This window comes from Myotis nattereri (genome assembly GCF_964212035.1).
Source record: "Myotis nattereri genome assembly, chromosome: 1".
Lineage (NCBI taxonomy): Eukaryota > Metazoa > Chordata > Mammalia > Chiroptera > Vespertilionidae > Myotis > Myotis nattereri.
This window is the reverse complement of record NC_138075.1, coordinates 44,497,387-44,519,879: the sequence shown is the minus strand read 5'-3', so window position 1 is coordinate 44,519,879 and position 22,493 is coordinate 44,497,387. Positions and strand designations below refer to the sequence as shown.

The following is a 22,493-nucleotide window of genomic DNA, read 5'->3' as shown; positions in this document are numbered from 1 at the left end:
CACTATAGGCTTATGTTTTATATTAGAGATGAAGCTTGCTTCTTTTAGTGGTATGAAAAGAACCTGTAATCCCAGGATTCTACACACCTCATTTGTATTTTCTTTGAGAGAATGTCCTAGTTAAAATCAATGCCCTAGTATTCATTTAAGCTCCCTTGCCTTCAATAAAACTAATTGATAAACCCTAATAATTAATGGCCTGATTAAAGCAAAATGACTTACATCTGCCCTGATGGTTGCCATTTATAATCAGTCACTTTAATGACTCATCTTTCCTGCGCTTTGCTTACAGAAGAAAGGCTACAATGTTTTAAGTGAGCTGAATGAAAAGCTTATATACCGTCAATTGTTGTTTGTTTTCTATAACTTGAGATTGCATTAAAATAAGCATAAATATAACTACCTCCTCAAAAGTAATCTTTCTCCCTTGTATGTTGTGCTGTTGTCTATGGCTTTAAGTGACATTGAAAACAAACCCACCCAAAAAAAAAGAAAAGAAAAAGAAATGCAATTATTTCAATATTCCTGGAGATATTCTTGAGAGTTATAATAGTTGTCCATTTTAAATGAAAACTTGGAAGTAGAAAATTCAGTGGCTATGTACTAGGATTGTTTATACCTCAAATACCTCAAAAAATACAGATGGAATATTTTATTTAAATTCAGTGAAACTTCAGACAGGAGCTGTCCTCATTCCAACATTGAAAGAGATTTCATTTGCTTAATATTCTGCCACAGGAATTCAGGTTTAGCCTAACTAGGTAAAGTCCTAATATTATTTATATCCTATCTATTTTTTAAAAAGATTTGAGGCAGCCCTAACCGGTTTGGCTCAGTGGATAGAGCATCGGCCTGCGGACTGAAGGATCCCAGGTTCGATTCTGGTCAAGGGCATGTACCTTGGTTTCGGGCACATCCCCAGTAGGAGGTGTGCAGGAGGCAGCTGATAGATGTTTCTCTGTCATCGATGCTTCTAACTCTCTAGCCTTCTCCCTTCCTCTCTATAAAATATCAATAAAATATATTTTAAAAAAAGATTTGAGGCAGCTTACAATATAAAGTCCAAACAATTAACAAAAGACAAAAAAAAAAAATTTTCAGGTAAAGGGATATCTCCACTTCTGCCTAGAAAGGAATCACGGCTCTAAGGGAGTTGCTCTCCACCAAAAATAACCAAAAAACTGGACCAAATTTATGAAAATCTGTTTTCAGACATTAGATAAGAAGTAGTACAGGGCTATGACTCTTGAGAGAAGGGAAACTGATGAGGTGAGCCTCATAACCACCCACGCTTTCTGCCTAAAGACAATTTCTGGACTGCAGCTTAGGGAGAGAGAACTCATACAGACCTTAAGGTCGGAGGTGAAGAGACAGTGTTTAGAGGTCAAGAAGGCCAAAATGGCTAGCATTTATGGCAGAGTCCTAGAGAGGCAGGATCTATGCAGAAAAGGAGCTCAAGAATAAGAATAAGAATCTTGAGTTTTTGGGTGGATATCAACTATGGATTCATATGATGAAATCTTATCAATCTAGACAATGAACGACTATATGGAAAACAAATTTGGGGGGTAGAGGGAGTATAAGCCAAACAGGTAGGAGATTTTTAAAATTCCAACCAGCCACGCCCTAACCGGTTTGGCTCAGTGGATAGAGCGTCGGCCTGCGGACTGAAAGGTCTCAGATTCGATTCCGGTCAAGGGCATGTACCTTGGTTGCGGGCACATCCCCAGTAGGAGGTGTGCAGGAGGCAGCTGATCGATATTTCTCTCTCATCGATGTATCTAACTCTCTATCCCTCTCCCTTCCTCTCTGTAAAAAATCAATAAAATATATTTTTAAAAAAAATTCCAACCAGCCAGAGTGAAGATACCTTGTTGGAGCATTCAAGAGAGACTTTAGAAGGAGCATGCTTTAATGGTTACTATAGGCACTCTATATAAAAACTCGAAAGCCTGAAAATGATCTGGGTATCACAAATAAGTTAACTACTTGCCAGTATTAAGTCCAACACTCTTTAAAGGATGATAACAATATTCATTACTCAACAACATAAGGTTTACAATATCTGGCCTCCAAATAAAAATTAGTAGGTGAACAGAGAATTATTCTTCTGATAATACTATAACCTGGAAAAAAAAAGTCAGTCCATAGAAATAGAAACCTTCCCCCTGCTGAGATAATGGACTTAGCAGACAAGGACTTAAGAACAATTATTGTAAATATTATAAGTATACTCAAGGATTTCAATGAAAACATGAGCATTACAGGGAGAGAAATGGAAGACAAAAAGAACCTAGTGGAACATCTAAAGATAAAAAGTAATACATCTAAAATAAAAAATTTTACTTAATGGAATTAACCATATATAAGATACTACAGAGAAACCATTAGTAATCTTGATGTTAGAGATACAGAAATTACCCAAAATTACTACCAAAAAAAGAAAGACTAAAAAAATGAGCACAGCCTCAGGGACTTTTGAAATTGTATCAAGAAGTCAAGGATATATGTATAACTAGAGTCTCAGAAGGAAAGGAGTGAGAAAAGGGAACAAAAAATAATTTAAAGAAATAATGGTTCCATTTAAATGAAACCTATAAGCCCATAGATCTACGAAGCTCAATAAACCCTAACCAGGATAAAAACAAAACCATACCAATGCATATCAAAATAAAAAATTTGAAAATAAGTGAATTTTTAAATCTTTAAAATATTCAGAGAAAACAAAATACATTAAGAGAACAAAAATAAAAATTACAGCAGCCCAGCTAGTGTGGCTTAGTGGTTGAGTGTCGACCTATCAACCAGGAGGTCACAGTTTGATTCCCAGTCAGGGGACATGCCCAGGTTGTGGGCTAGATCCTGGTGGGGGCTATGCAGGAGCCAGCCAATCAATGATTCTCTCTCATCATTGATGTTTCTAATTCTCCCTCCCCATTCCTCTCTAAAATCAATAAAAATATTTTTTTAAAGAGTTACAGCAGACTGTGTCAAAAACTATGCATGCCAAAAGTTAATGGAATGACATCTTTCAAATGCTGGGAAGAAAAAACCTGTCAACCCAGAATTCTTTCCTTTAATATATACACTTGTCAAACTCACCAAATTGTGCATTCAAAATGATGCAATAAAATTCATTTTTTCAAATGAATAAAATTGATTTTTAAAAGTAAAGGAAAACAAGAGAAGAAATTTTTCTTGGCATATTCTGAACTTTCTAGCAATTAAATCAAAGGGAAATTCAGCAGGTTACATTGGTCTTTTCTAAATGCTGGCCTAAAGACCAGGCTGTATGCGATTGGTTTCTGATTTAGTAGATCTGAGGTGGAACCCCAAAAGTTGTCTTTTTTTTTTTTTTAATGCACAGCTAGGTTTGGGAGCTATTTAGTTACATAACTCTCATTGTCTTTATTATAGTAAGAATGCCAATTATTCAGGAAGAAAATCCCATTTAGAGTATATAAAAGCAGTATTGTTATCCTGAAATCTCAATATTTTTGGTCAAAGAATATACCAGCATGTCAGTCTGCCGTCTCCGGAAGGGCAGGGTCTTACTCATATTTCTCTCTGCAGCACCTGTGGATTCTTCTCAGAATGAAAAATGTCACTTGGAAATGTATTCATTCTGAAGTATATACCATTAAGTATGGAAGAGATGCAGCTCCTTCTCAGGCCAAATTCATGCCCCTCTGGATAAGCATGTTTGCCCATCTATTTAGTACAGATATCATTCATTCACCATTTGCTCAACAAATATTGTTTCTCATCTGCACCAGGCACCATTCTAGATTATAGTAGAAACAAAACAGATGAAGTCTATGCATTCATGGGGCTTCCCGTCAAGAGGGGGAATTGTGAGGGAACAGATTTACTTATGCAGATATTATAGTGTGTTGTTGATGGTGCTAAATGTTAAGAAGAACATTGAAATGGGGCTGAGGGGAAAGGGGTATCTGGGGTGGGAAGGTTCTGCTGTTCATGCTGGGTGGCTGGGGAAGGTAGCATTTGAGCAGAAACCAAAAAAACGTGAAGGAGCAGCCTATGTATATACATGGGAGTGGAATACTCCAGGGATATGGAGCCACAATGCAGGAGCATGCCTGGCAAATGAGATGAAGCAGAGGAGAGGAGTAGGGAGGGGGAGCGCACAAGGTAGTGGGGGAGCCAGCTCAGAGAAGCCTTAGACCAGGGGTAGGGAATGTCCAGCCTGCAGACCATAGAAGGCCCTCAAAATCATTTGGGCTGGTTCTGCCAAGACATGAGGGGTGAGTTAATTAAATGTTTGACCAAATATATCAGGCTAATTTTTTTTTGTAGTATTTCTGTTTCTTGAATCTTTTTTCTTTGTAATCTTTATTGTTGAAAGAATTATATGTGTCCTCTTTTTTCTCCCATTGACCCTTTATAGCCCACCCCCATCCCATGCCTCCACCACCCTATTTTCTGTATCCATGGGTTAAGCATATATGCATATAAGTTCTTTGGTTGATCTCTTTCCTCTTTCCACCCACCCCTGCCTTCCCTCTGTGATTCCACAGTCTGTTCCCTGCTTCTATGTCTCTGGATCTGTTTTGTTCATCAGTTTATTTTATTCATTAGATTCCACATATGAGTGAGATCATGTGATACTTGTCTTTCTCTGACTGGCTTATTTTGCTTAGCATAATATTCTCCAGGTCCCTCCATGCTGTCCCAAAGGGTAAGAGATCCTCCTTTTTTTACTGCTTCTTAGTATTCCATGGTCTACTGGTAAATGTGCCACAGCTTTTTGATCTACTCATCTTCTGATGGGCACTTGGGCCGTTTCCAGATCTTAGCTATTGTTAATTGTGCTGCTATGAATATAGGGTGCATACATTCTTTCTGATTGGTATTTCCGATCTCTTAGGATATATTCCCAGAGGTGAGATTACTGAGTCAAATGGCAGTTCCATATTTAATTTTTTGAGGAAACTCCATACTGTTTTCCATAATGGCTACAGCAGTCTGTATTCCCACCAACAGGGTACTAGGGTTCCCTTTTCTCCACATCCCTGCCAGCACTTGTCATTTGTTGATTTGTTGATGGTAGCCAATCTGACAGGTGTGAGGTGATACCTCATTGTCATTTTAATTTGCATCTCTCTGATGATCAGTGACTTTGAGCATTTTTTCATATGTCTCTTAGCCATCTGTATGCCTACTTTGGAGAATTGTCTATTTAGGTCCTTTGCCCATTTTTTAATTGGATTTTTGTCTTCCTTTTGTTAAGTTGTATGAGTTCCTTATATGTTTTGGATATTAACCCTTTATCAGATGTATCATTGCCAAATATGTTCTCCCATGCAGTGGGCTCCCTTTTCATTTTGTTGATGGTTTCTTTTGCTGTGCAGAAGCTTTTTATTTTGATGTAGTCCCGTTTGTTTATCTCCTTAGTTTCCTTTGCCCTAGGAGATGTATCCGTAAACATATTACTGCGAGAGATGTCTGAGATTTTGCTGCCTATGGTTTCTTCTAGGATTTTTAAGGTTTCACATCTTACATTGAAGTCTTTTGAGTTTATTCATTTTTAGTTTATTCTTGTGTGTGGTGTAACTTTTTGGTCTATTTTCATTTTTTTGCATGTATCTGTCCACTATTTGCAACAACATTTATTGAAGAGACTGTCTTGATTCCGTTGTATGCTCTTGCCTCCTTAGTCAAATATTAATTGAGCGTAATGGCTTGGGTAGATTTCTGGGGTCTCTGTTCTGTTCCATTTATCTATATGCCTATTCTTGGGCCAGTACCAGGCTGTTTTGATTATAGTGGCTTTGTAGTATAACTTGATATCTGGTATTGTGATCCCTCCAACTTTGTTCTTCTTTCTCAAGATTGCTAGCAGACTGATACAAAGTTGATAATTTTGTATGGCCCTCGAATGATGTTACAAATATCCAAATGGCCCTTGACAGAAAAATGGTTCCCCACCCCTACCTTAGACATTATCATGGGGACTTTGCATTTTTCATTGAGTTGGGAAGCCCTTGGAGATTTTAGGGAGAGAAGCAAGCATGATCTGATTTAAGTTTTAAAATTATGACTAGCTACTGTATTCAGCACAGATAATAGCAGAGCAAATGCAAAAAAGGGGAGACAAGTTAGTAGCCTTGTTGAGGCATGGGTGCATATTGTCTACCTAGAATGCCTCCTCAACATTAAATTGGTTTTATAGTTCTACTTACTGGGCTTTAGAAATTATTTTCATTCAGCTGGTATTTACTCAAATACAGTTTAAATTTGCTACAATAGCAATAGAAATAATTTTCTAAATATAATGAAGTACACTGCTTTTGTAGCTTGGTTGACTACCAATGGGAAATAATAATATTTTACAATTATAGAGTGTTTGGGAGTTTAAAATGCAGTGTTTATTCATTATCTCATCTAATCCTCACAGTTCTTTAAGATTGACACATGGTTGTTTCCTTACAGAGGTGGACACTGAAACATTACATGCCAAGTTTATTGCAGGGCCCCCAAAAAACTAAAACCCAGGTCTTTTATCCTCATCTGAATCCATTGGTTTTGATTAAAGGAATCTGTTATGTTCAAATGATGTCTCAAGATGTTGGTGGGAAAGGGGACACTTAATATAGCAAATTTAGTATATTGTTTGAAGACCATCAACTAGTGAGCAAGATACTATGCTTGGAAGAGATACATACAAAGACAAAGATGTATAAAACATATTCCTACCCTGTGAACTTAATACTTGGGTGGTGATACTTATAACAGTAAATATGGTAAATAACTACTACTAAAAAAAAATGTCATATGCTCAGTTTCAAACAAATGATACAGCCAGTAAATAGTAAATTCCTGAGCAGTTCAAAGGAGGCAGTGATTCTGATGGCCTGAGTATTTAGGGCAACAGGGAGGAGGGTACCTGAGCTAAAGAATGGGCAGGATTCAGTCAGACAATATTGAAGAAGGGTTTCTAAACCTGGCCGGGGGGGGGGGGGGCGGTGCAGGGGGGGGCCGTGGTGGTGAGGGAGAACACATAGAATGAACAAAGGCTTAGTGATAAAGGGTTTTGTTTGTTTTAGGGTGTGTTTTTTTGAGACAATGATTAACAGTTTAGTCAGAATACAAAGGTTGGTTTGAGGATAAAAGGGTGACTACTACTTTAATACATAAAGTACTCCTGATAACTAGGCTGAATGTACACAAGTTATACATGTAAGTTAAACAAGATGTTGGAGAGCTGAAAAATCCAGTAAAGTTCTTATTTACACTTTGCCTTTTACAAAATAATCTAGCAACTTTGTGGTTTTATTCTTTCTCTCTGTGTTAATCCACTTAAGGCAAAAATGTTAATTTTACCATACCATACTTCATGATTTCCAGGCAGCTCCTTCCAGGAACTTAAAATATCTGTTCATTAACTGTCTCCATCTGATGTGGTGGCTTGAGAAGTGGTTTAAGGGTGTTGATATATAAAAGAGCAGATTGTCGAAAAGAAAAATATTCAGAGTTGAGGGTCTACTAGTATAATGAAAATTAGATTTGGAAAAAAAGACCAGGCTATGTAGAGTCTAACATTTCTTTCAGTTCAGCAAATGTTGCATGCCTACTGTGGCTATCTATGACTTATATGTGCTGTGCTAAATACTGGAGTACATTTGAAAGCACAGCCCTATTTTTAAGGAGTTCACCTTTTGGTGGGGTGGAGTCAGAGAATATTTCATTTTCTCCTCAAGGAGAGAATTGAGGTAGTGAAAGTGCTTTATTTAATATAATACTAGTAGCTCTGCACACGAATCTGTGCACCAGTAGCTCGCTGCCGCCCTCCTGTAGCTCTCTGCCCACTGCCCCGCCCTCCTGTAGCTTGCTGCCCAGCCCCCTCCTATAGCTCTCCACTGTCTGCTTGTAGCTCGCTGCCCCACCCTCCTGCTGATCCATGATCCAGTCATTACGTGGTCGGTCATTACACCTCACAGTGTAACAGATAATTAGCATATTCCTCTCATTATATAGGACTAGAGGCCCGGTGCACGAAATTCATGCACAGGTAGGGTCCCTAGGCCTGGCCGGCGAACAGGGCCAATTGGGGCCTTCCTTCCCTGGCTGCCAGCCAAGGCCTTCCTTTGTTCCATGCTGCCCCCTGATGGTCATCGCACGTCACAGCAAGCAGTCGAACTCCCGGTCAAACTCCCGAGGAGACAATTTGCATATTAGCCTTTTATTATATAGGATGTTGGTGGTGTAAGATTTATATTGAAATTGGGGAAACTGAAGGCAGAGAGAGTTGATAAAACTGTCTTCAGACTCACCCTCCCTCCAAAGGAAGTATCCAGTGTGTGTTATTTGAAGGGCGTGCTCCAGAAACATGTTCTATAGCTGCCCTCTGATCACTGAAACAGAATCATCAACATGAAGTCATACTATGTGTTCATGGCTTCCATTTCTTTATTTTCTCCTCCATTCAACAAATACTTATTAAGCATTTACTGTATGCCTGGCACCCTTCTAGGGACTGGGAATATAGTGGTCAGTAACAGAGATAAAGTCCCTGCCTTCATGGAGTTTACATTGTTGTGTCAGTCAGGCAACACTAAATAGCTAATGCATGAGAAAGTACCTAGCATGTTGCCTGTCACATAGTAGGTAGGGCTCAATAATTGTTAATTACAGAGTTTGAGCTTGAAGTTTGAATTAAATATCTACTCTTGGCAGGACACTGTTGGAGTACCCTTTTGCAGGATAAAGGGGAGGAGATGAACTCATTTACAGATTTTTTAAAAATTGTTACATTAAAAATGATGAGTCCTGTGTTCAGTTTTGGGGTGATTAAGATTATATACTATATTAAATACAATAAGTTGCCTATTCCCGACCACTTTTGCCATCGAAGATGAATGTTGAAACAGGTGCTGTTCTGTACTGTCAAAACCAGTGTGCTCTTGTCCTGCTTGGGTGATTTTTGTGGGCTCTCTGAATTCCTGAAAAGGCTCATTGTTGTCACTGACAATGTTTCACAGAAACCCTTTATGTCATTATTTAGCAACTGACTGCCTTGGCAAAAGCTATGTCAGTTCTTTTGTTAACTATAACAGCAGTCAAAGATGATGTAAGGGACGAGAAGGCCCACTGAAACAAAGGCTGGTAAGTGCATGCAGGCACACACTCACATCTTTTAGATCAATTTCTGAGTATCATCTGAAGTAGTATTTATCATATCAAACCAGGTAAAAGCAATGTGGCATTTATTTTTTCATTGTTTTGTTCAGCTATGACCTGTTACCAGCAACATACGAACACTTTTTTTCCTGTTGGCTTCCCTTTTGCCTTACTATTTTTTAAATGGGAGTAATAGTTTCATACTGAGAGCAAAACAAGCCCTTTTGTGCAAATTCTTTGCAAGATTACATTTTCTTTTCTACCTACTTTTCCTAAAAGGCAGGGGATAGGATGACGGGTGTATTTACTGTTGTTGAAAGCCAACGTTTTTTGACTTTCACTTGAAATAAACCCTTGCTTCTATAGAAACCAGAAATAGCTGGAAGTGGAGGTGTTAGGACCTTACATTTAGTTGCCTCCAGATAAAATGCTTTGCATTAAATCTGTGATTGGAAGTCCAAGTTGAACAGATGATGTCGTTTCTGCAATATAGTAGGGTGTGCGTGTGTGCTTCTTTTTAGAGCAAGCACTGTAGATATGGAATTAGTTACATGGACTTTTCTCCTCCCTTTTTAGATGTGAAGCCCTCCAATATGCTAGTAAACACCAGAGGACAGGTCAAGCTCTGTGACTTTGGAGTTAGCACTCAGGTAGGTCTCTTTTCCCTCCCCATCTGCTCTCCTCTCTGCAGCATCCCCTTTTTATTTCCAATCTCCTCTCTGGATTGAAAAGTCACCCAGCCGCCAGACAAACAGAGCTCTGCATCTTCTCCTCGGCTGGGAGTGTGGTATTCATTTTTAATCTCCGAGCGAGTTTCCTTCATCAGAATATGATTGTTCATTGTTTAATGACAGTAAAAACTGCTGATATTGTAATTACTACTTACGAATAGCAAACTTCATTGATATGCAGTGTTGATATGAAGCGTTTTGGCCAGACAAAAGGGAGGGCAGAGTGGGAGCTGTGCCTGGGGAGCCCAACTGGCCCACAATAAAAATTAATATTGGGAGCAACAATGGTGGAGGGCCATTACAATGTGCAGCACAAATTTTAATTAATTTCCATTTTGGGCCTCCCCTGAGAACCCCGGTGATAGTGACCCATGAGCGTGCTGTGATGTTGATTTGAATTGCAGCCACCTTTACTCCCAGCCAAACACGAAGACCAAAGCGAAGGTCATCGTTGTATTATGAGTTGTCAAAGTCTGTTATCCCTCCAGCGTATTTAGTGTTCGTTTCATTCTAGTAATGCATGGGGTTTCTTCATTCACATCTTGAGCCATTTGAGTGTGTTCAAATTCTACTTCAAATTGACTTTTTATATCAGATGGTTTTGGGGTACTAAAGCGATAAGCATCCTGCTTAAGTGAATTGTTTAAGGTTATCTGCCATAAACTGTAATGCTGTGCTTGTTTAAATGGAAATCACATTCAAAAGAAAAGAGAGATTTAACCATTTTTAATGCCTTTGTAGATTTGTTCCCTTTTACGTAATTTTTAGTTGATTTATAGAAATGATGATTGTAGGTTAAATGAGGAATAATTGCCCATTTTATTTCCACATTATCTTTATATTGTTCTAACAGACTGTTTTGTCTCATAGCTGGTGAATTCTATAGCCAAGACGTATGTTGGAACAAATGCTTATATGGCAGTAAGTAAACTTATGCAAAAATAACATTTAAAACCAACATCTTTATCTTTATGTACTTGGTAATGTATAATTCTTGGATTAATTCCACAGCTTTAGCCTAACATATCGTAAGTTACAAAGTTAATTCAGTCATGATTTGAATTTTAAACCTTTCTAAAAGACATTAGGATTTATACAGGAGCTACCAACTTAGCTGATTTTGTTGACTTAACTGGTTGGCTCGAATGTGGAATAGCTGAGTTTTAAAGTTTAATCCAACAGAAAAATTGCACCTTATAGCATATTGGATACTTTGCCACATTGCTTATTTAATTAACCCTCAAATGTACCAAATTGCCAGTCAGTAAGATTGGTTGTTGTTGTTTTCCAGGAATACAAACATGCTTTGTCACCAGATCAAAATTAAATTATTGATGTGACCAACTCTTACTTATGGATCTCTGAATGTAATGGTTTAGCAGGCAATTCTCTTTAGAACTTGTACATCTGTTTATTTGTTGGGCTCATGCCTATTATAAGATAATTTAGTTCCACTGAAATAAATTTACCAAGAATAAAAAGTAGAAACATAGAACTGTTTCAAAGACTGATGTGGACTTGGCTTTGACCTTTTTCTTTTTCCTACCTTTCAAGAAGAATAGTCCATAACAATGCTTTGTGCATTGGTTTTCACCATCACTTCAAGAGTTGGGGGGTGAAAGGAGACAAGCAGGAAGTTTAGTATCATTTTTGGAGCAAAGTTTTGTTTTAACATCTTAATTACGTTTTTTTTTATTGAGGGTTTTATATTTATTCAGATAGTCCATTCCATTTCCAGTAGTCTTTATTTATATATCTTAAAGTTAAACAATGTTAACATGGATAGAACCCTAGATTTTATTCTCAGTAATCTTTGTTCATATATTATCTTGACCAGAAGATCTTAATATGGATGGAACCCTGGACCTTATTCTAAGAACAGTACTGAGCACTTTTTTAATTGAGATACCGGAGCAGTTCATTTTGGTTTTGTATTGTTTTTATGTTTTTAAAGAAAATTCATTATTTTTCATTTTTCTAGGCAATGTAAAACAGATATATATTTACCTCTGAAGTCATCATACCTGTTTTTATAAAACTTAAAAACCCACCAGGCTCTACCAAGGTAGCTGAGATTGGTGAACCGCCTTTATAATTAACAAAATCTTGCCAAATGCCACAATTTCAGTCTTGAAAGAATATGAAACATTGTGATTAGATAAAAAAAAACAACACTAGGAATGAAACAACTTCTCAACTACCCATCATGTTCTTAGTAGTTTTAAATTGCTCTACTAATTAAATTGCATTATGTTTGAATGTACAAATCCAGATCACAATTGTCTTTCCCAGGTGTACATTAAAGAAATTACTTTTTTCCTTTTTGTTTATGGATGAATGTGATGCGTCCATCTGTTAATTGAAGTGTGAGGATTAAAATTATGAAACGTTAGCTCAGATTGCCAAAGCTAAAATTGCTTTGCTTCTTGGGTGAGTGAATTCTAGTCATCAACTTTTTAGTTCAAGCTGTAAAAAGCTTAAGGTACCTAGGAAGCGAAGAGTGATAGTCTGATAGTGAACTTTGCTCAATTCAGCAGGCTCTGGTTGGCCACGTCCTTTCCTAACTGGTGTGAGGTCAGAGGTTGAAAGTGGGAGAAGATAGAAATAACCTTTATTATTCTGTTCTGGGAATTTTTCCCTGCCTTTTCTCTGCTAACAGTCTCATGAGGGAGAAGGGCTGGGCTTGTTTTTTAAACTACAGTAGGTTCTCATTTTAGCTGGGTAGTCCATAAATAGGCTTTTGTGTATTGGTTTCCACACAATATTCCAAAATACTGTAACTTTGAGTTCTACATGAGGATTTCTTCCAGGTGTCAGTGAACGGCATACAGTTCTCAGGCCAAATTCAGCTTACTGCCTGTTTCTGTAAAGAAGGTTTTAAAATTACACAGTACTATACAAATGCACATACACAAATGAATACATGTGAAACTAGTGAAATCTGAATAAATTGTAAACTGTACCAGTGTCGATTTCCTGGTCGTGATATCGTATTAGTATAGTACTACCACTGGGGGGAACTGGGTGAAGGGTGTACAAAACCTCACTATATTATATTATATTATATTATATTATATTATATTATCATATTTACTATATTTATTATATCTATTATATATATTTGACTTCTTGTGAATCAATAAGTATTTCAAAATAAAAAATAAAATTTTTTAAAAAAAGTTTTATTGAAACATGGTCATGCCCACTTGTTTGCATATTGTCTGTGGCAACTGTGGCACTACAGTGGCAGAGTGGAATAGTTGTGACAGTTGCTGCAGAGACCATATGGCCCATAGAGTGACAAATATTTAGTATCTGGCCCTTTACAGAAAAAAATTTGCCAACCTCTGATCTATGCCAGTAAAAGCTATTTCTGAAACTGAGTAACTTCAATTAATCACCAGTATTTATTAAGTATCTTCTGCTGTTAAGTACAGTGGAACTACTCTGTAATCCATATAAGATATGGACTAAATAGGAACATGGTATTATATATGGCCACATTATGTGTGACATAAGAAAGAATTAAGTTGTACCAAACATGCATTCAGAGAATAAGAAGGCATACAATGTGATGGTTCAAGCGGTATGGGGAAGAGGCACTTATAAGAAAGAGATCACTGTGGAAAGATGAGCAAGGACTCAGAAGTAGAAGGTTATGTGACATGGGTGGAGTGATGTGGTAGAGTAGTGGACAATAATAAATTGTGGGAATATATAATTAGAGATCATCTAATATAATGCCCTCATTTTATGTCCATTGCCCTCACTTTATGTTCATACATACTTCTATACAGTGATAATAACAATAATAACAGCTAACAATTAATAGTGTGCCAGTTACTCATAAACTCTTACAAATATTAACTCTTTAAATCCTCACAACAACCCTATGAGGTAGGTAATATTCTCATTTTATAGACAGACAAACCAAGGGATATAGAAATTAAGTGATTTACCCAACTTCATACAACTATTAGATAGAGTCAGAATTCAAACCTATGTATCAGACTCCAGAGACTAAACACTTTATTGCTCTACCTCTCACTATATTCCTAAATTATTTCTGTGTTGCTCCCAATCTAGATTATGAACTTCACAGGGGCAAGATTTATTCTGCTCATTCTCTTTATACATAGTGCTAAATGAATGAATTCATAAAAACTTTATTTCAAATATGACTTGTTCACTAATTATAAGCAGACCATTTTTTTCATATTAAGTATCTTACTTTCATTATAGGGTATAGAAGATCCCCAAATTACTTAGAGACATTTAGCTAAGCTGCTTAAATATTGAAAAGAAAAGAAATCATGTGTCCTGCATGTGTCAATAATCTTACTTCATTCTCCTATAACCTGAAGTGTAAGGTACAAGAAAATGATAATAAGGAAAAAGACAGGGAGGCTCTTCCTAAGATCCTAAGGCATTTTAAAAACACACACACACACAGTGGAGTTTCCTTATAAAGTTAAATATGGAACTGCCATTTGACCCAGTGATCTCACTTCCAGGAATATATCCTAAGAAACCCGAAACACCGATCAGAAAGAATGTATGCACCCCTATGTTCATAGCAGCACAATTTACAATAGCTAAGATCTGGAAACAGCCCAGGTGCCTATCAGGAGATGAATGGATAAAAAAGCTGTGGCACATTTATACCATGGAATACTAAGCAGCAATAAAATAGAAGAATCTCTTGCCCTTTGAGACAGCATGGAGGGACCTGGAGAGTATCATGCTAAGTGAAATAAGTCAGTCAGAGAAAGACAAGTATCATATGATCTCTCTCATATGTGGAATCTAATGAATAAAATAAACTGAAGAACGGAGTGGATCCAGAGACATGGAAGCATGGAACCAAACGCGGAATCTTGGAAGGAAGGTGGGGGAGAGGGGAGAAGTAATCAACCAAGGACCTTGTATGCATATATGCATGGCTCATGGCCACAGACAATGGGACGGTGAGGGCCTCTGAGCAGACAAAGGCCAGCTGGAGGAGGTCAATGGAGGAAAAGAGGGGACATATGTAATACTTTCAACAATAATTATTTTTTAAAAAAAATTAAAAAACACACACACAAATTATGGGCACAGTGGATTATGTAAGAGACTTGAAAAGTTATCTGGTGAGACTGAGAACCGGAAAGTGAAGTGGTGTGTTATTTTAGAGGCAGATGGTTAGGTTCTACAGACGTTTTAATCCAAAATAGGAAAGATTTTCAACTACATTTTGAAAGGATTTCATTCAGAAGGATTACAAAAGGGATCCAGAAGGCTTTGGTGGCTTGTATTAAATTAAGTCATTTCTCATAAATTCTAATTACTAAAAATGTTACTCTATTTTAAAGATAGACATTCCTAGAACTTTAACCCACTGTTCAATCACTGTGATTTGCTTATTGTAATTTTTAAATCATATGTAAAAGTTTGATATTATTTTTATGAATAACTAAAGGTTTTTGTTTTTGTTTTTGTTTTGGGGGGGGGGGGGGCAATCTTACCCAAATACTTCTTCCTTGGAATCAGAAAGTCAATCTAAATGACTTTTTTAATCTCCTGAACATTGTTTTCTACCCAAGCTATTCCTATCCTTAGAAATTATCTTTACCCGAATAAAACCTATACACATTACATTATCCAACTGGATTGGCCATGCTCAGGCAGTGATGGTGATGTCAGTGGTGATTATTGGGAGGCTAACATTGACCGAGCATTCCCACGGGGCATGAACTGAATCAAGCCCATCACATGACTCATTTAATCTTCACACAACCCCATGGAGTATACATGTTATTATGACTGTCATTTTGCAGATGAGGAAACCAAAGGTGAAGTCACTTTAACCAGCCCAGGGTATGAGTTGGCAAATGGTGAGAGTCGGGATTTAATGAGGATACCAGGTCCTGGTTTCTGGTCTGAGCAGGTTTGGTTATTTGGTCTAACTCTTCTGCTGAAAATGCTAATCAAAGTGAAATTTTAAAATCATCTCAAATATACTGAAGAGCTAAAATGATGATGGGGAACTCCAAGGGCAATTTTCTCAGATGGAATCCCGAAAGAGTTGGAAAAGCAGAATGTCGGAGCACCAGTGCTACTGTTCCTGAGGCCATTTTCCTGTCCCACAGCTGTACCCTAGGCCCAGGGTCTAGGGCAGTGGTTCTCAACCTTCCTAATGCCGCTACCCTTTCATACAGTTCCTCATGTTGTGGTGACCCCCAACCATAAAATTATTTTCGTAGCTACTTCATAACTGTAATTTTGCTACTGTTATGAATCGTCATGTAAATATCTGATATGCAGGATGTATTTTCATTGTTACAAATTGAACATAATTAAAGCATAGTGATTAGTCACAAAAACAATATGTAATTATATATGTGTTTTCCGATGGTCTTTGGCGACCCCTGTGAAAGGGTCGTTCAACCCCCAAAGGGGTCACGACCCACGGGTTGAGAACCACTGGTCTAGGGCCGTGGTCGGCAAACCATGGCTCGTGAGCCACATGCGGCTCTTTGGCCCCTTGAGTGTGGCTCTTCCACAAAATACCACATGCGGGCATGCACGTACAGTGCGATTGAAACTTTGTGGTCCATGCGCAGAAGTCAGTATTTTGTGGAAGAGTCACACTCAAGGGGCCAAAGAGCCGCATGTGGCTCTCAAGCCACAGTTTTCCGAGCCGCAGTTTGCCGACCACTGGTCTAGGGTAATACTTTCAACAATAAAGATAATTTTTTTTTAAACATATTTTATTGATTTTTTTACAGAGAGGAAGGGAGAGAGAGAGAGAGTTAGAAACATCGATGAGAGAGAAACATCGACCAGCTGCCTCCTGCACATCTCCCACTGGGGATGTGCCCGCAACCCAGATACATGCCCTTGACCGGAATCGAACCTGGGACCTTTCAGTCCGCAGGCTGACGCTCTATCCATTGAGCCAAACCGGTTTCGGCAACAATAAAGATAATTTTTTTAAAAAGTGACATAGTAAATTTTGTTTGAAAGTCCCAAACAAAACTACTAGATTAAAATTTTAAACTCACTATTTAGTAATACGTTGGGCATAGCAGAAGAGAGAATTAGTGAACTGAAAGATAGATTGAGTTAGAGCAGTCTGACTTTAGAATAATAAAGATAAATTTTTTTTAAAGTCACAGAAGTTTTAAAAAATTGTTTTAAAGAAAAAAGTCACAGAAATTTTTTAAAAAGAAAAAGAAAGAACCCTTGTTTAAACAGTGTGCACTACCACTGACACAGGGATCTTGTTGACTTAAAAGAAATCCCCATGATTTTATACGTATTTTGATTACAGACTAATGTAAAGTATTTGTGCATACTTTCTTAATTTTCTGAGTAGCCTAACAGAACAGAAATTCCTGTATCAAAAGAGATAAGGGGTGCTTTTGGCAAGTAAACCCCTAGGTTATTGTGTTGCAAAGACAATTCTGGAATGAGTTAAGTAAATATGGGTCATGGGTAAATGCCAAGTCACAGAAGGTAGCTGGACGACGTGGGGTATGCATGCCAGCTTGGAGCCACTGCCCTTTAAGATCCTCTAGAATCTGCTTTTTATCTCATCACCATTCCTTACTGTTATTAGTAAGAACAGACCAGGGTTTTTTCACTCCTGTACTTAAACTTCAGTACAGAGGCACTTCCAATGAGAGTTGTGTTTTCCTGTACTTAGCTTTCCACAGTGGTGACAGCTGTCATGTCAGAAAGTAACCCAGCTTTGGCTTTTTAACTGCAAAGTGTCCATCACTGATCTTCTCTCAGTAGTGTGCTACCTGGCGGTTAGGTTTGTTTTGCTTTAAAGTGGGGAGGACAGACAGAGCAGGCCACCTTGGCTTCAAGTGTGAGAACAGCTTTGAATTTTCCAACCTCAGGCCATCAGATCCTGGTTTCATAATCCAGAATGTGTTGAGTTTATCTTGTACTGTGTCAGTTTCAGGGGCCTCAGCATGTTGCCCAGTCCCTACCCACTGTATGAATTCTCTGGGATAAACCCGAAGAGCTGATTATGCTGAGCATTCACTCTTAAGTGCTGCATCACAGCAGTAATCTTGTTTTGTTAGCTTGTTGTAAGAATAATGTCTTCAATGAGAGGTTGTCAGAATCTTGTCCTTAGGAGTTCTCTTATTTTCCACCTGATATTTGTGACCATTATCACTTTTTCTTTATTTTTTCTAATCCCTGCCCAAGGATATATTTTTATTGATTTGAGAGAAAGAGAGAGAGAAACATCAATGTAAGAGACAAACATTGATTGGTTGCCTCCCACAGCACCCTGACCAGGGATTGAACCCGCAACATGGGTGTGCCCTGACTGAGAATCAAATCCACGACCTTTTGGTGTATGGGACAGACAAAGCTCCAACCAACTGAGCCACACCAGCCAGGACCTATATTTTATTTTTTAATTTTTCTATGCTTTATTTTCAGCTGTTTGCATTTGTTTGGTAGTTCAGTGGGTAAATATATGAATATATTTAATATTATTGTTCTGCCAAAACATTTTGTATGTGGGTTCCACTCTTATTTGTTTTGTCTGTACTCTACATGACAGATTAATTACAGACTATTGTATAGTGACAGCTGTCAGCTAGTGGAATGAAGGAAGGAAAGGAAGAAGAGACAGGGAAGAAGACAACATTTGGTTATTCTTTAACAATTCTAGAGGATTTTAGGACTTTTATGTTTTGCTGTGAGTTTTTGATGGACATGAATGGCAATATGTGGGGAAGTGACATTAGTAGAACCCTTCAGGGGACATGATAATTATTTCATGCTTAAGACCAAATGTGCAGTAAGCATGTATTGCATGCCTTCAGTCAGCACACATGGATTGCACACCCAGGTATGTGCCAGGCATTACACTAGGTATAAGATGAATAATATAATCTCTTTGCCTCTTAAGAAAAACAGACTAGCAAATGGATGGTTATAACACAGTGCAACAAATTAATATTAAAGTTATGAACAACTTTTTAATGATGTACAGAGGCAGGAATTTGTAATTCTCCCTGAAGGGTAGAGGAAGTGTTTGCCAAAAACGGTGGCCCTTGAATTGGGCCCATATGAGAAACATTCAGTAAGCAAAGAAGAGGAAGGTAGGTCATTGCTTCTGCAGGGAACATGAAAATATTTAGTGACTGAGCTGAGTGTATCAAAGAATCACCCAGAGAAATTATTTTTTAAAATGAAGATCCCCAGAGCCACCCCAGAGATTCAGATTCAAGAGGTTCATTTGTAATAAGCACCTCAGGCAGTTCTATGATGGCTAGTCTGAAGACTGCATTTTGAGAAATGGCTGACTAGTTCCAGACTAGTGTGTGGCTCTTGTGACTCCTGGTTCAGGGGGCAGTTTGACACACTGAAAAGAACATCACTGGGTGTGAATCCTGGCTGTGTCCTGAATAATACACTTAATGCTAATCCATAGCTCTAGACTTTGGTAAGTCACTCAATCTTACTAAGCCTGTTTTTACATCTGCAAAATAAAGGCAATATATTTAACTTTGCAAGACTGTTGTGCAGTATAGAGTGTGCAAAGTATCTAGCTCAGTGTCTGGCTCATACTAGATGGTCACTAAATGATAGCTATTACTATCCTTATATAGTGGCTGCAAACTAAACCACTCTGTGCCCCACTTTCTCAGTCGTTAAAAAGAGATGATAATAGTACCAATCTAGTATGGATACTTACATATCTGATATAAGACACGCATGAAAAGCACTTAAAACAATGTCTGTCACATAGAAATTATTTAATAAATGCACAATGGGATTGTTGATATTGATGATGATGATTATGAAGAAGATGATGAAGATGGTGGTATTACTCCTGTAACTAGCTGGCCAGTTCCATATGAATACATCCTAGTACCTATTGAAATAGCAAGATTGGATAATGGGCTCATTCATGTGTGAACAAGAAACTTGAGAAATGCTGGTGTGGGGGATTAGAACATGAAAGAAAAAGTATTAGGGCAGTGGAATGACCATGTCTATTAGCAGCTGGGATAAATGGTCACATGATACTTGGCCCTTGGGAAGAATTATTCTTGGTAGGAAGGGGGTTTTACAAATTAAAGAAATAAATAAAGGAAGGGAAATAAGACAATCCATCTTGTACCTCAGGGCAGGGCTTTATGTAATTTTATGGAAAGTGGTCCCGGGAGAAAGCAGTAAGTGCCTTGAGGTAGCCTGGTAGGTGGGAGTGGGAAGGTAGTTACAAAGTTCTGGGTTCCTGCTAAGACAACTCAACTGAGAACATCAGGCCCACATCGTCCACACCCTGGGTGTATCTCCTGCTGGTGAGTGGTGGATGCCCACTTCCTCCATCTCCAGTGGACCAGGCTGACCCTGACCCCCTTTACTCTTAAGGACGTGTATGGGCTCTCCTGAAGGATGATGACTATGGTGACTGCCGGAAACTCCAGGCATGGTACAAAGAATATAATGTCCTGGGAGCCAAGAGATGTGGGTTATGGTCCTAGCCCTGCCCTGCTTAGTTCTGGAACCTTATTAAGCAACCATTCCACCTCTGTCAGACATTCATTTGTTCTTGTGTTCATTCAGAAGACCTCTATGTAGTACCCTACTGCATGACAAACCCTGGAGGCACAGAGAACAGGCAGGCAGCTCTCACTTCAGTATGAAATCCTTCTATTGAGGTAGAGACTGTGCGTGTACTGGCTTTTTAGACCAGGTACTTGCTACATATCTTGAAGGACCTCCAGTCCCAAATGGACCTTTCAGGCAGTTCATTCATTCATTTCAACAGAAACCCTGATACATAGAATAAAATGTTGAACAGGTGAATCTGGGCAAAGGAAATTTGGATGATCTTTATCCTCATCTTAATCTTTCAACTTTCCTAAAGTTTGAAAGTATTTCCAAATAAAAAGATTTTAAAAATTAATATGAAATAATTTCTAGTGATCCAGACCTCTCTCACAAAGCAAATAAATGATAGCATATAATGCATAATGTGTCACTCCACAACTAAGACCACTAGCTCTGGAGGGAGAGGGCCTGGGTTCAAGTCTCAGTTCATTTCCCAGCTTAGGATTTTGCCTAAATGATATCACTCATCTGAATCTGCACTTTCTTCACCTGTAAAATAAAGTTTTCATCACAGGGACTTTGTGAGGATTCAGTAAGATTGTAATCCTATCTAATAAAAGACAAAAAATGAAGGCGTTGGTGGTATAGTGGTGAGCATAGCTGCCTTCCAAAGACAAAAAGAGTAATTAACTGTACCTCTGCTACGCTTCCCATTGGCTAATCAGCAAGATATGCAAATTAACTGCCAACAAAGATGGCGGCCAGCAGCCACGCAGCTGAAGCGAGCAGGAGGCTTGCTTGCTCCAGTGATGGAGGAAACCAAGTTTCCCCGCCTGCCGTGGCCTGGCTCTGAGCTCCAAAAGCAACAAAGTTTCAATTATAGAAGCTAAACAAACCCCAGAAACCTGCTTTTAGCCAGCCGCGGCCTCAGAGCTGGAGTGAGCAGGACAGCAGCAAAGTTTCAATTATAGAAGCCAAACAAACCCCAGATACCTGCTTTCAGCCATCCACGGCCTCAGAGCTGGGAGAGCCAGTGAAGGCAACAGAGTTTCAAATATAGAAGGTAAATAAATCCCAGAATTTAAAAAAAAAGAAAAAAAGGAGAGGCTGGGAGCTTCAGTCGCAGGCCAGCCTGAAAAGGAGCCTCAGCCCCTCACCCAGACTGACCAGGCACCCCAGTGGGGACCCCCACCCTAATGGGGGTGCGGGCAGCCTGAAAACAGCCATCAGCCCCTCATCCAGGCTGGCCAGGCACCCCAGTGGGGACCCCCACCCTGAAGAGGGTGTGACCAGCTGCAAACACCCATCAGCCCCTCACCCAGGCTGGCCAGGCACCCAAGCGGGATCCCCACCCTGATCCGGGACACCCTTCAGGGCAAACCAGCTGGCCCCACCCATGCACCAGGCCTCTATCCTATATAGTAAAAGGGTAATATGCAAACTGACCCTAACAGCAGAAAGACTGAGAATGACTGGTCACTATGACACACACTGACCACCAGGAAGCAGACGCTCAATGCAGGAGCTGCCCCCTGGTGGTCAGTGTGCTCCCACATGGGGGAGCTCTGCTCAGCCACAAGCCAGGCTGATGGCTGCCAGTACAGCGGTGGTGGTGGGAGCCTCTCCTGCCTCCTCAGCAGCACTAAAGATGTCCGACTGCAGCTTAGGTCTGCTCCCCGCTGGCAAGTGGACATCCCCCGAGGGCTGCCGGGCTGCCAGAGGGATGTCTGATTGCCAGCTTAGGCCCAATTCCCCGGGGAGCAGGCCTAAGCCAGCAGGTGGTCATCCCCCGAGGGGTCCCAGACTGCGAGAGGGCACAGGCCAGGATGAGGGACCCCCCCCCAAGTGCACAAATTTTTGTGCACTGGGCCTCTAGTTATATATAAACTATAACTATATAATTTCTAGATCTTACCTACATAATACACATATGCACATAAAATTGCTTTGTTCTTTATAAAGTGCTGTGCAAAGGTAGCAGGCTCTCTGCCTCAGCTGAGCTTGTGGTAGTGTATGTGATCTCTGGAGTAGCTTACATCAACTCACAAG

The 22,493-nt window shown here is 39.1% G+C and overlaps 1 protein-coding gene across 3 annotated transcripts in view; it reads left to right on the top strand.

Annotated features, from left to right (window-relative positions):
• MAP2K5 (mitogen-activated protein kinase kinase 5) overlaps nt 1-22,493 on the top strand; it is a 268,685-nt gene that overhangs the window by 138,336 nt on the left and 107,856 nt on the right. For all 3 annotated transcript variants that reach the window (XM_081113392.1, XM_081113393.1, XM_081113391.1), the window contains exons 14-15: nt 9,718-9,791; nt 10,743-10,793. In XM_081113392.1, coding sequence (XP_080969518.1) covers nt 9,718-9,791; nt 10,743-10,793 — 125 coding nt within the window. The remainder of the gene's footprint in view (nt 1-9,717; nt 9,792-10,742; nt 10,794-22,493) is intronic.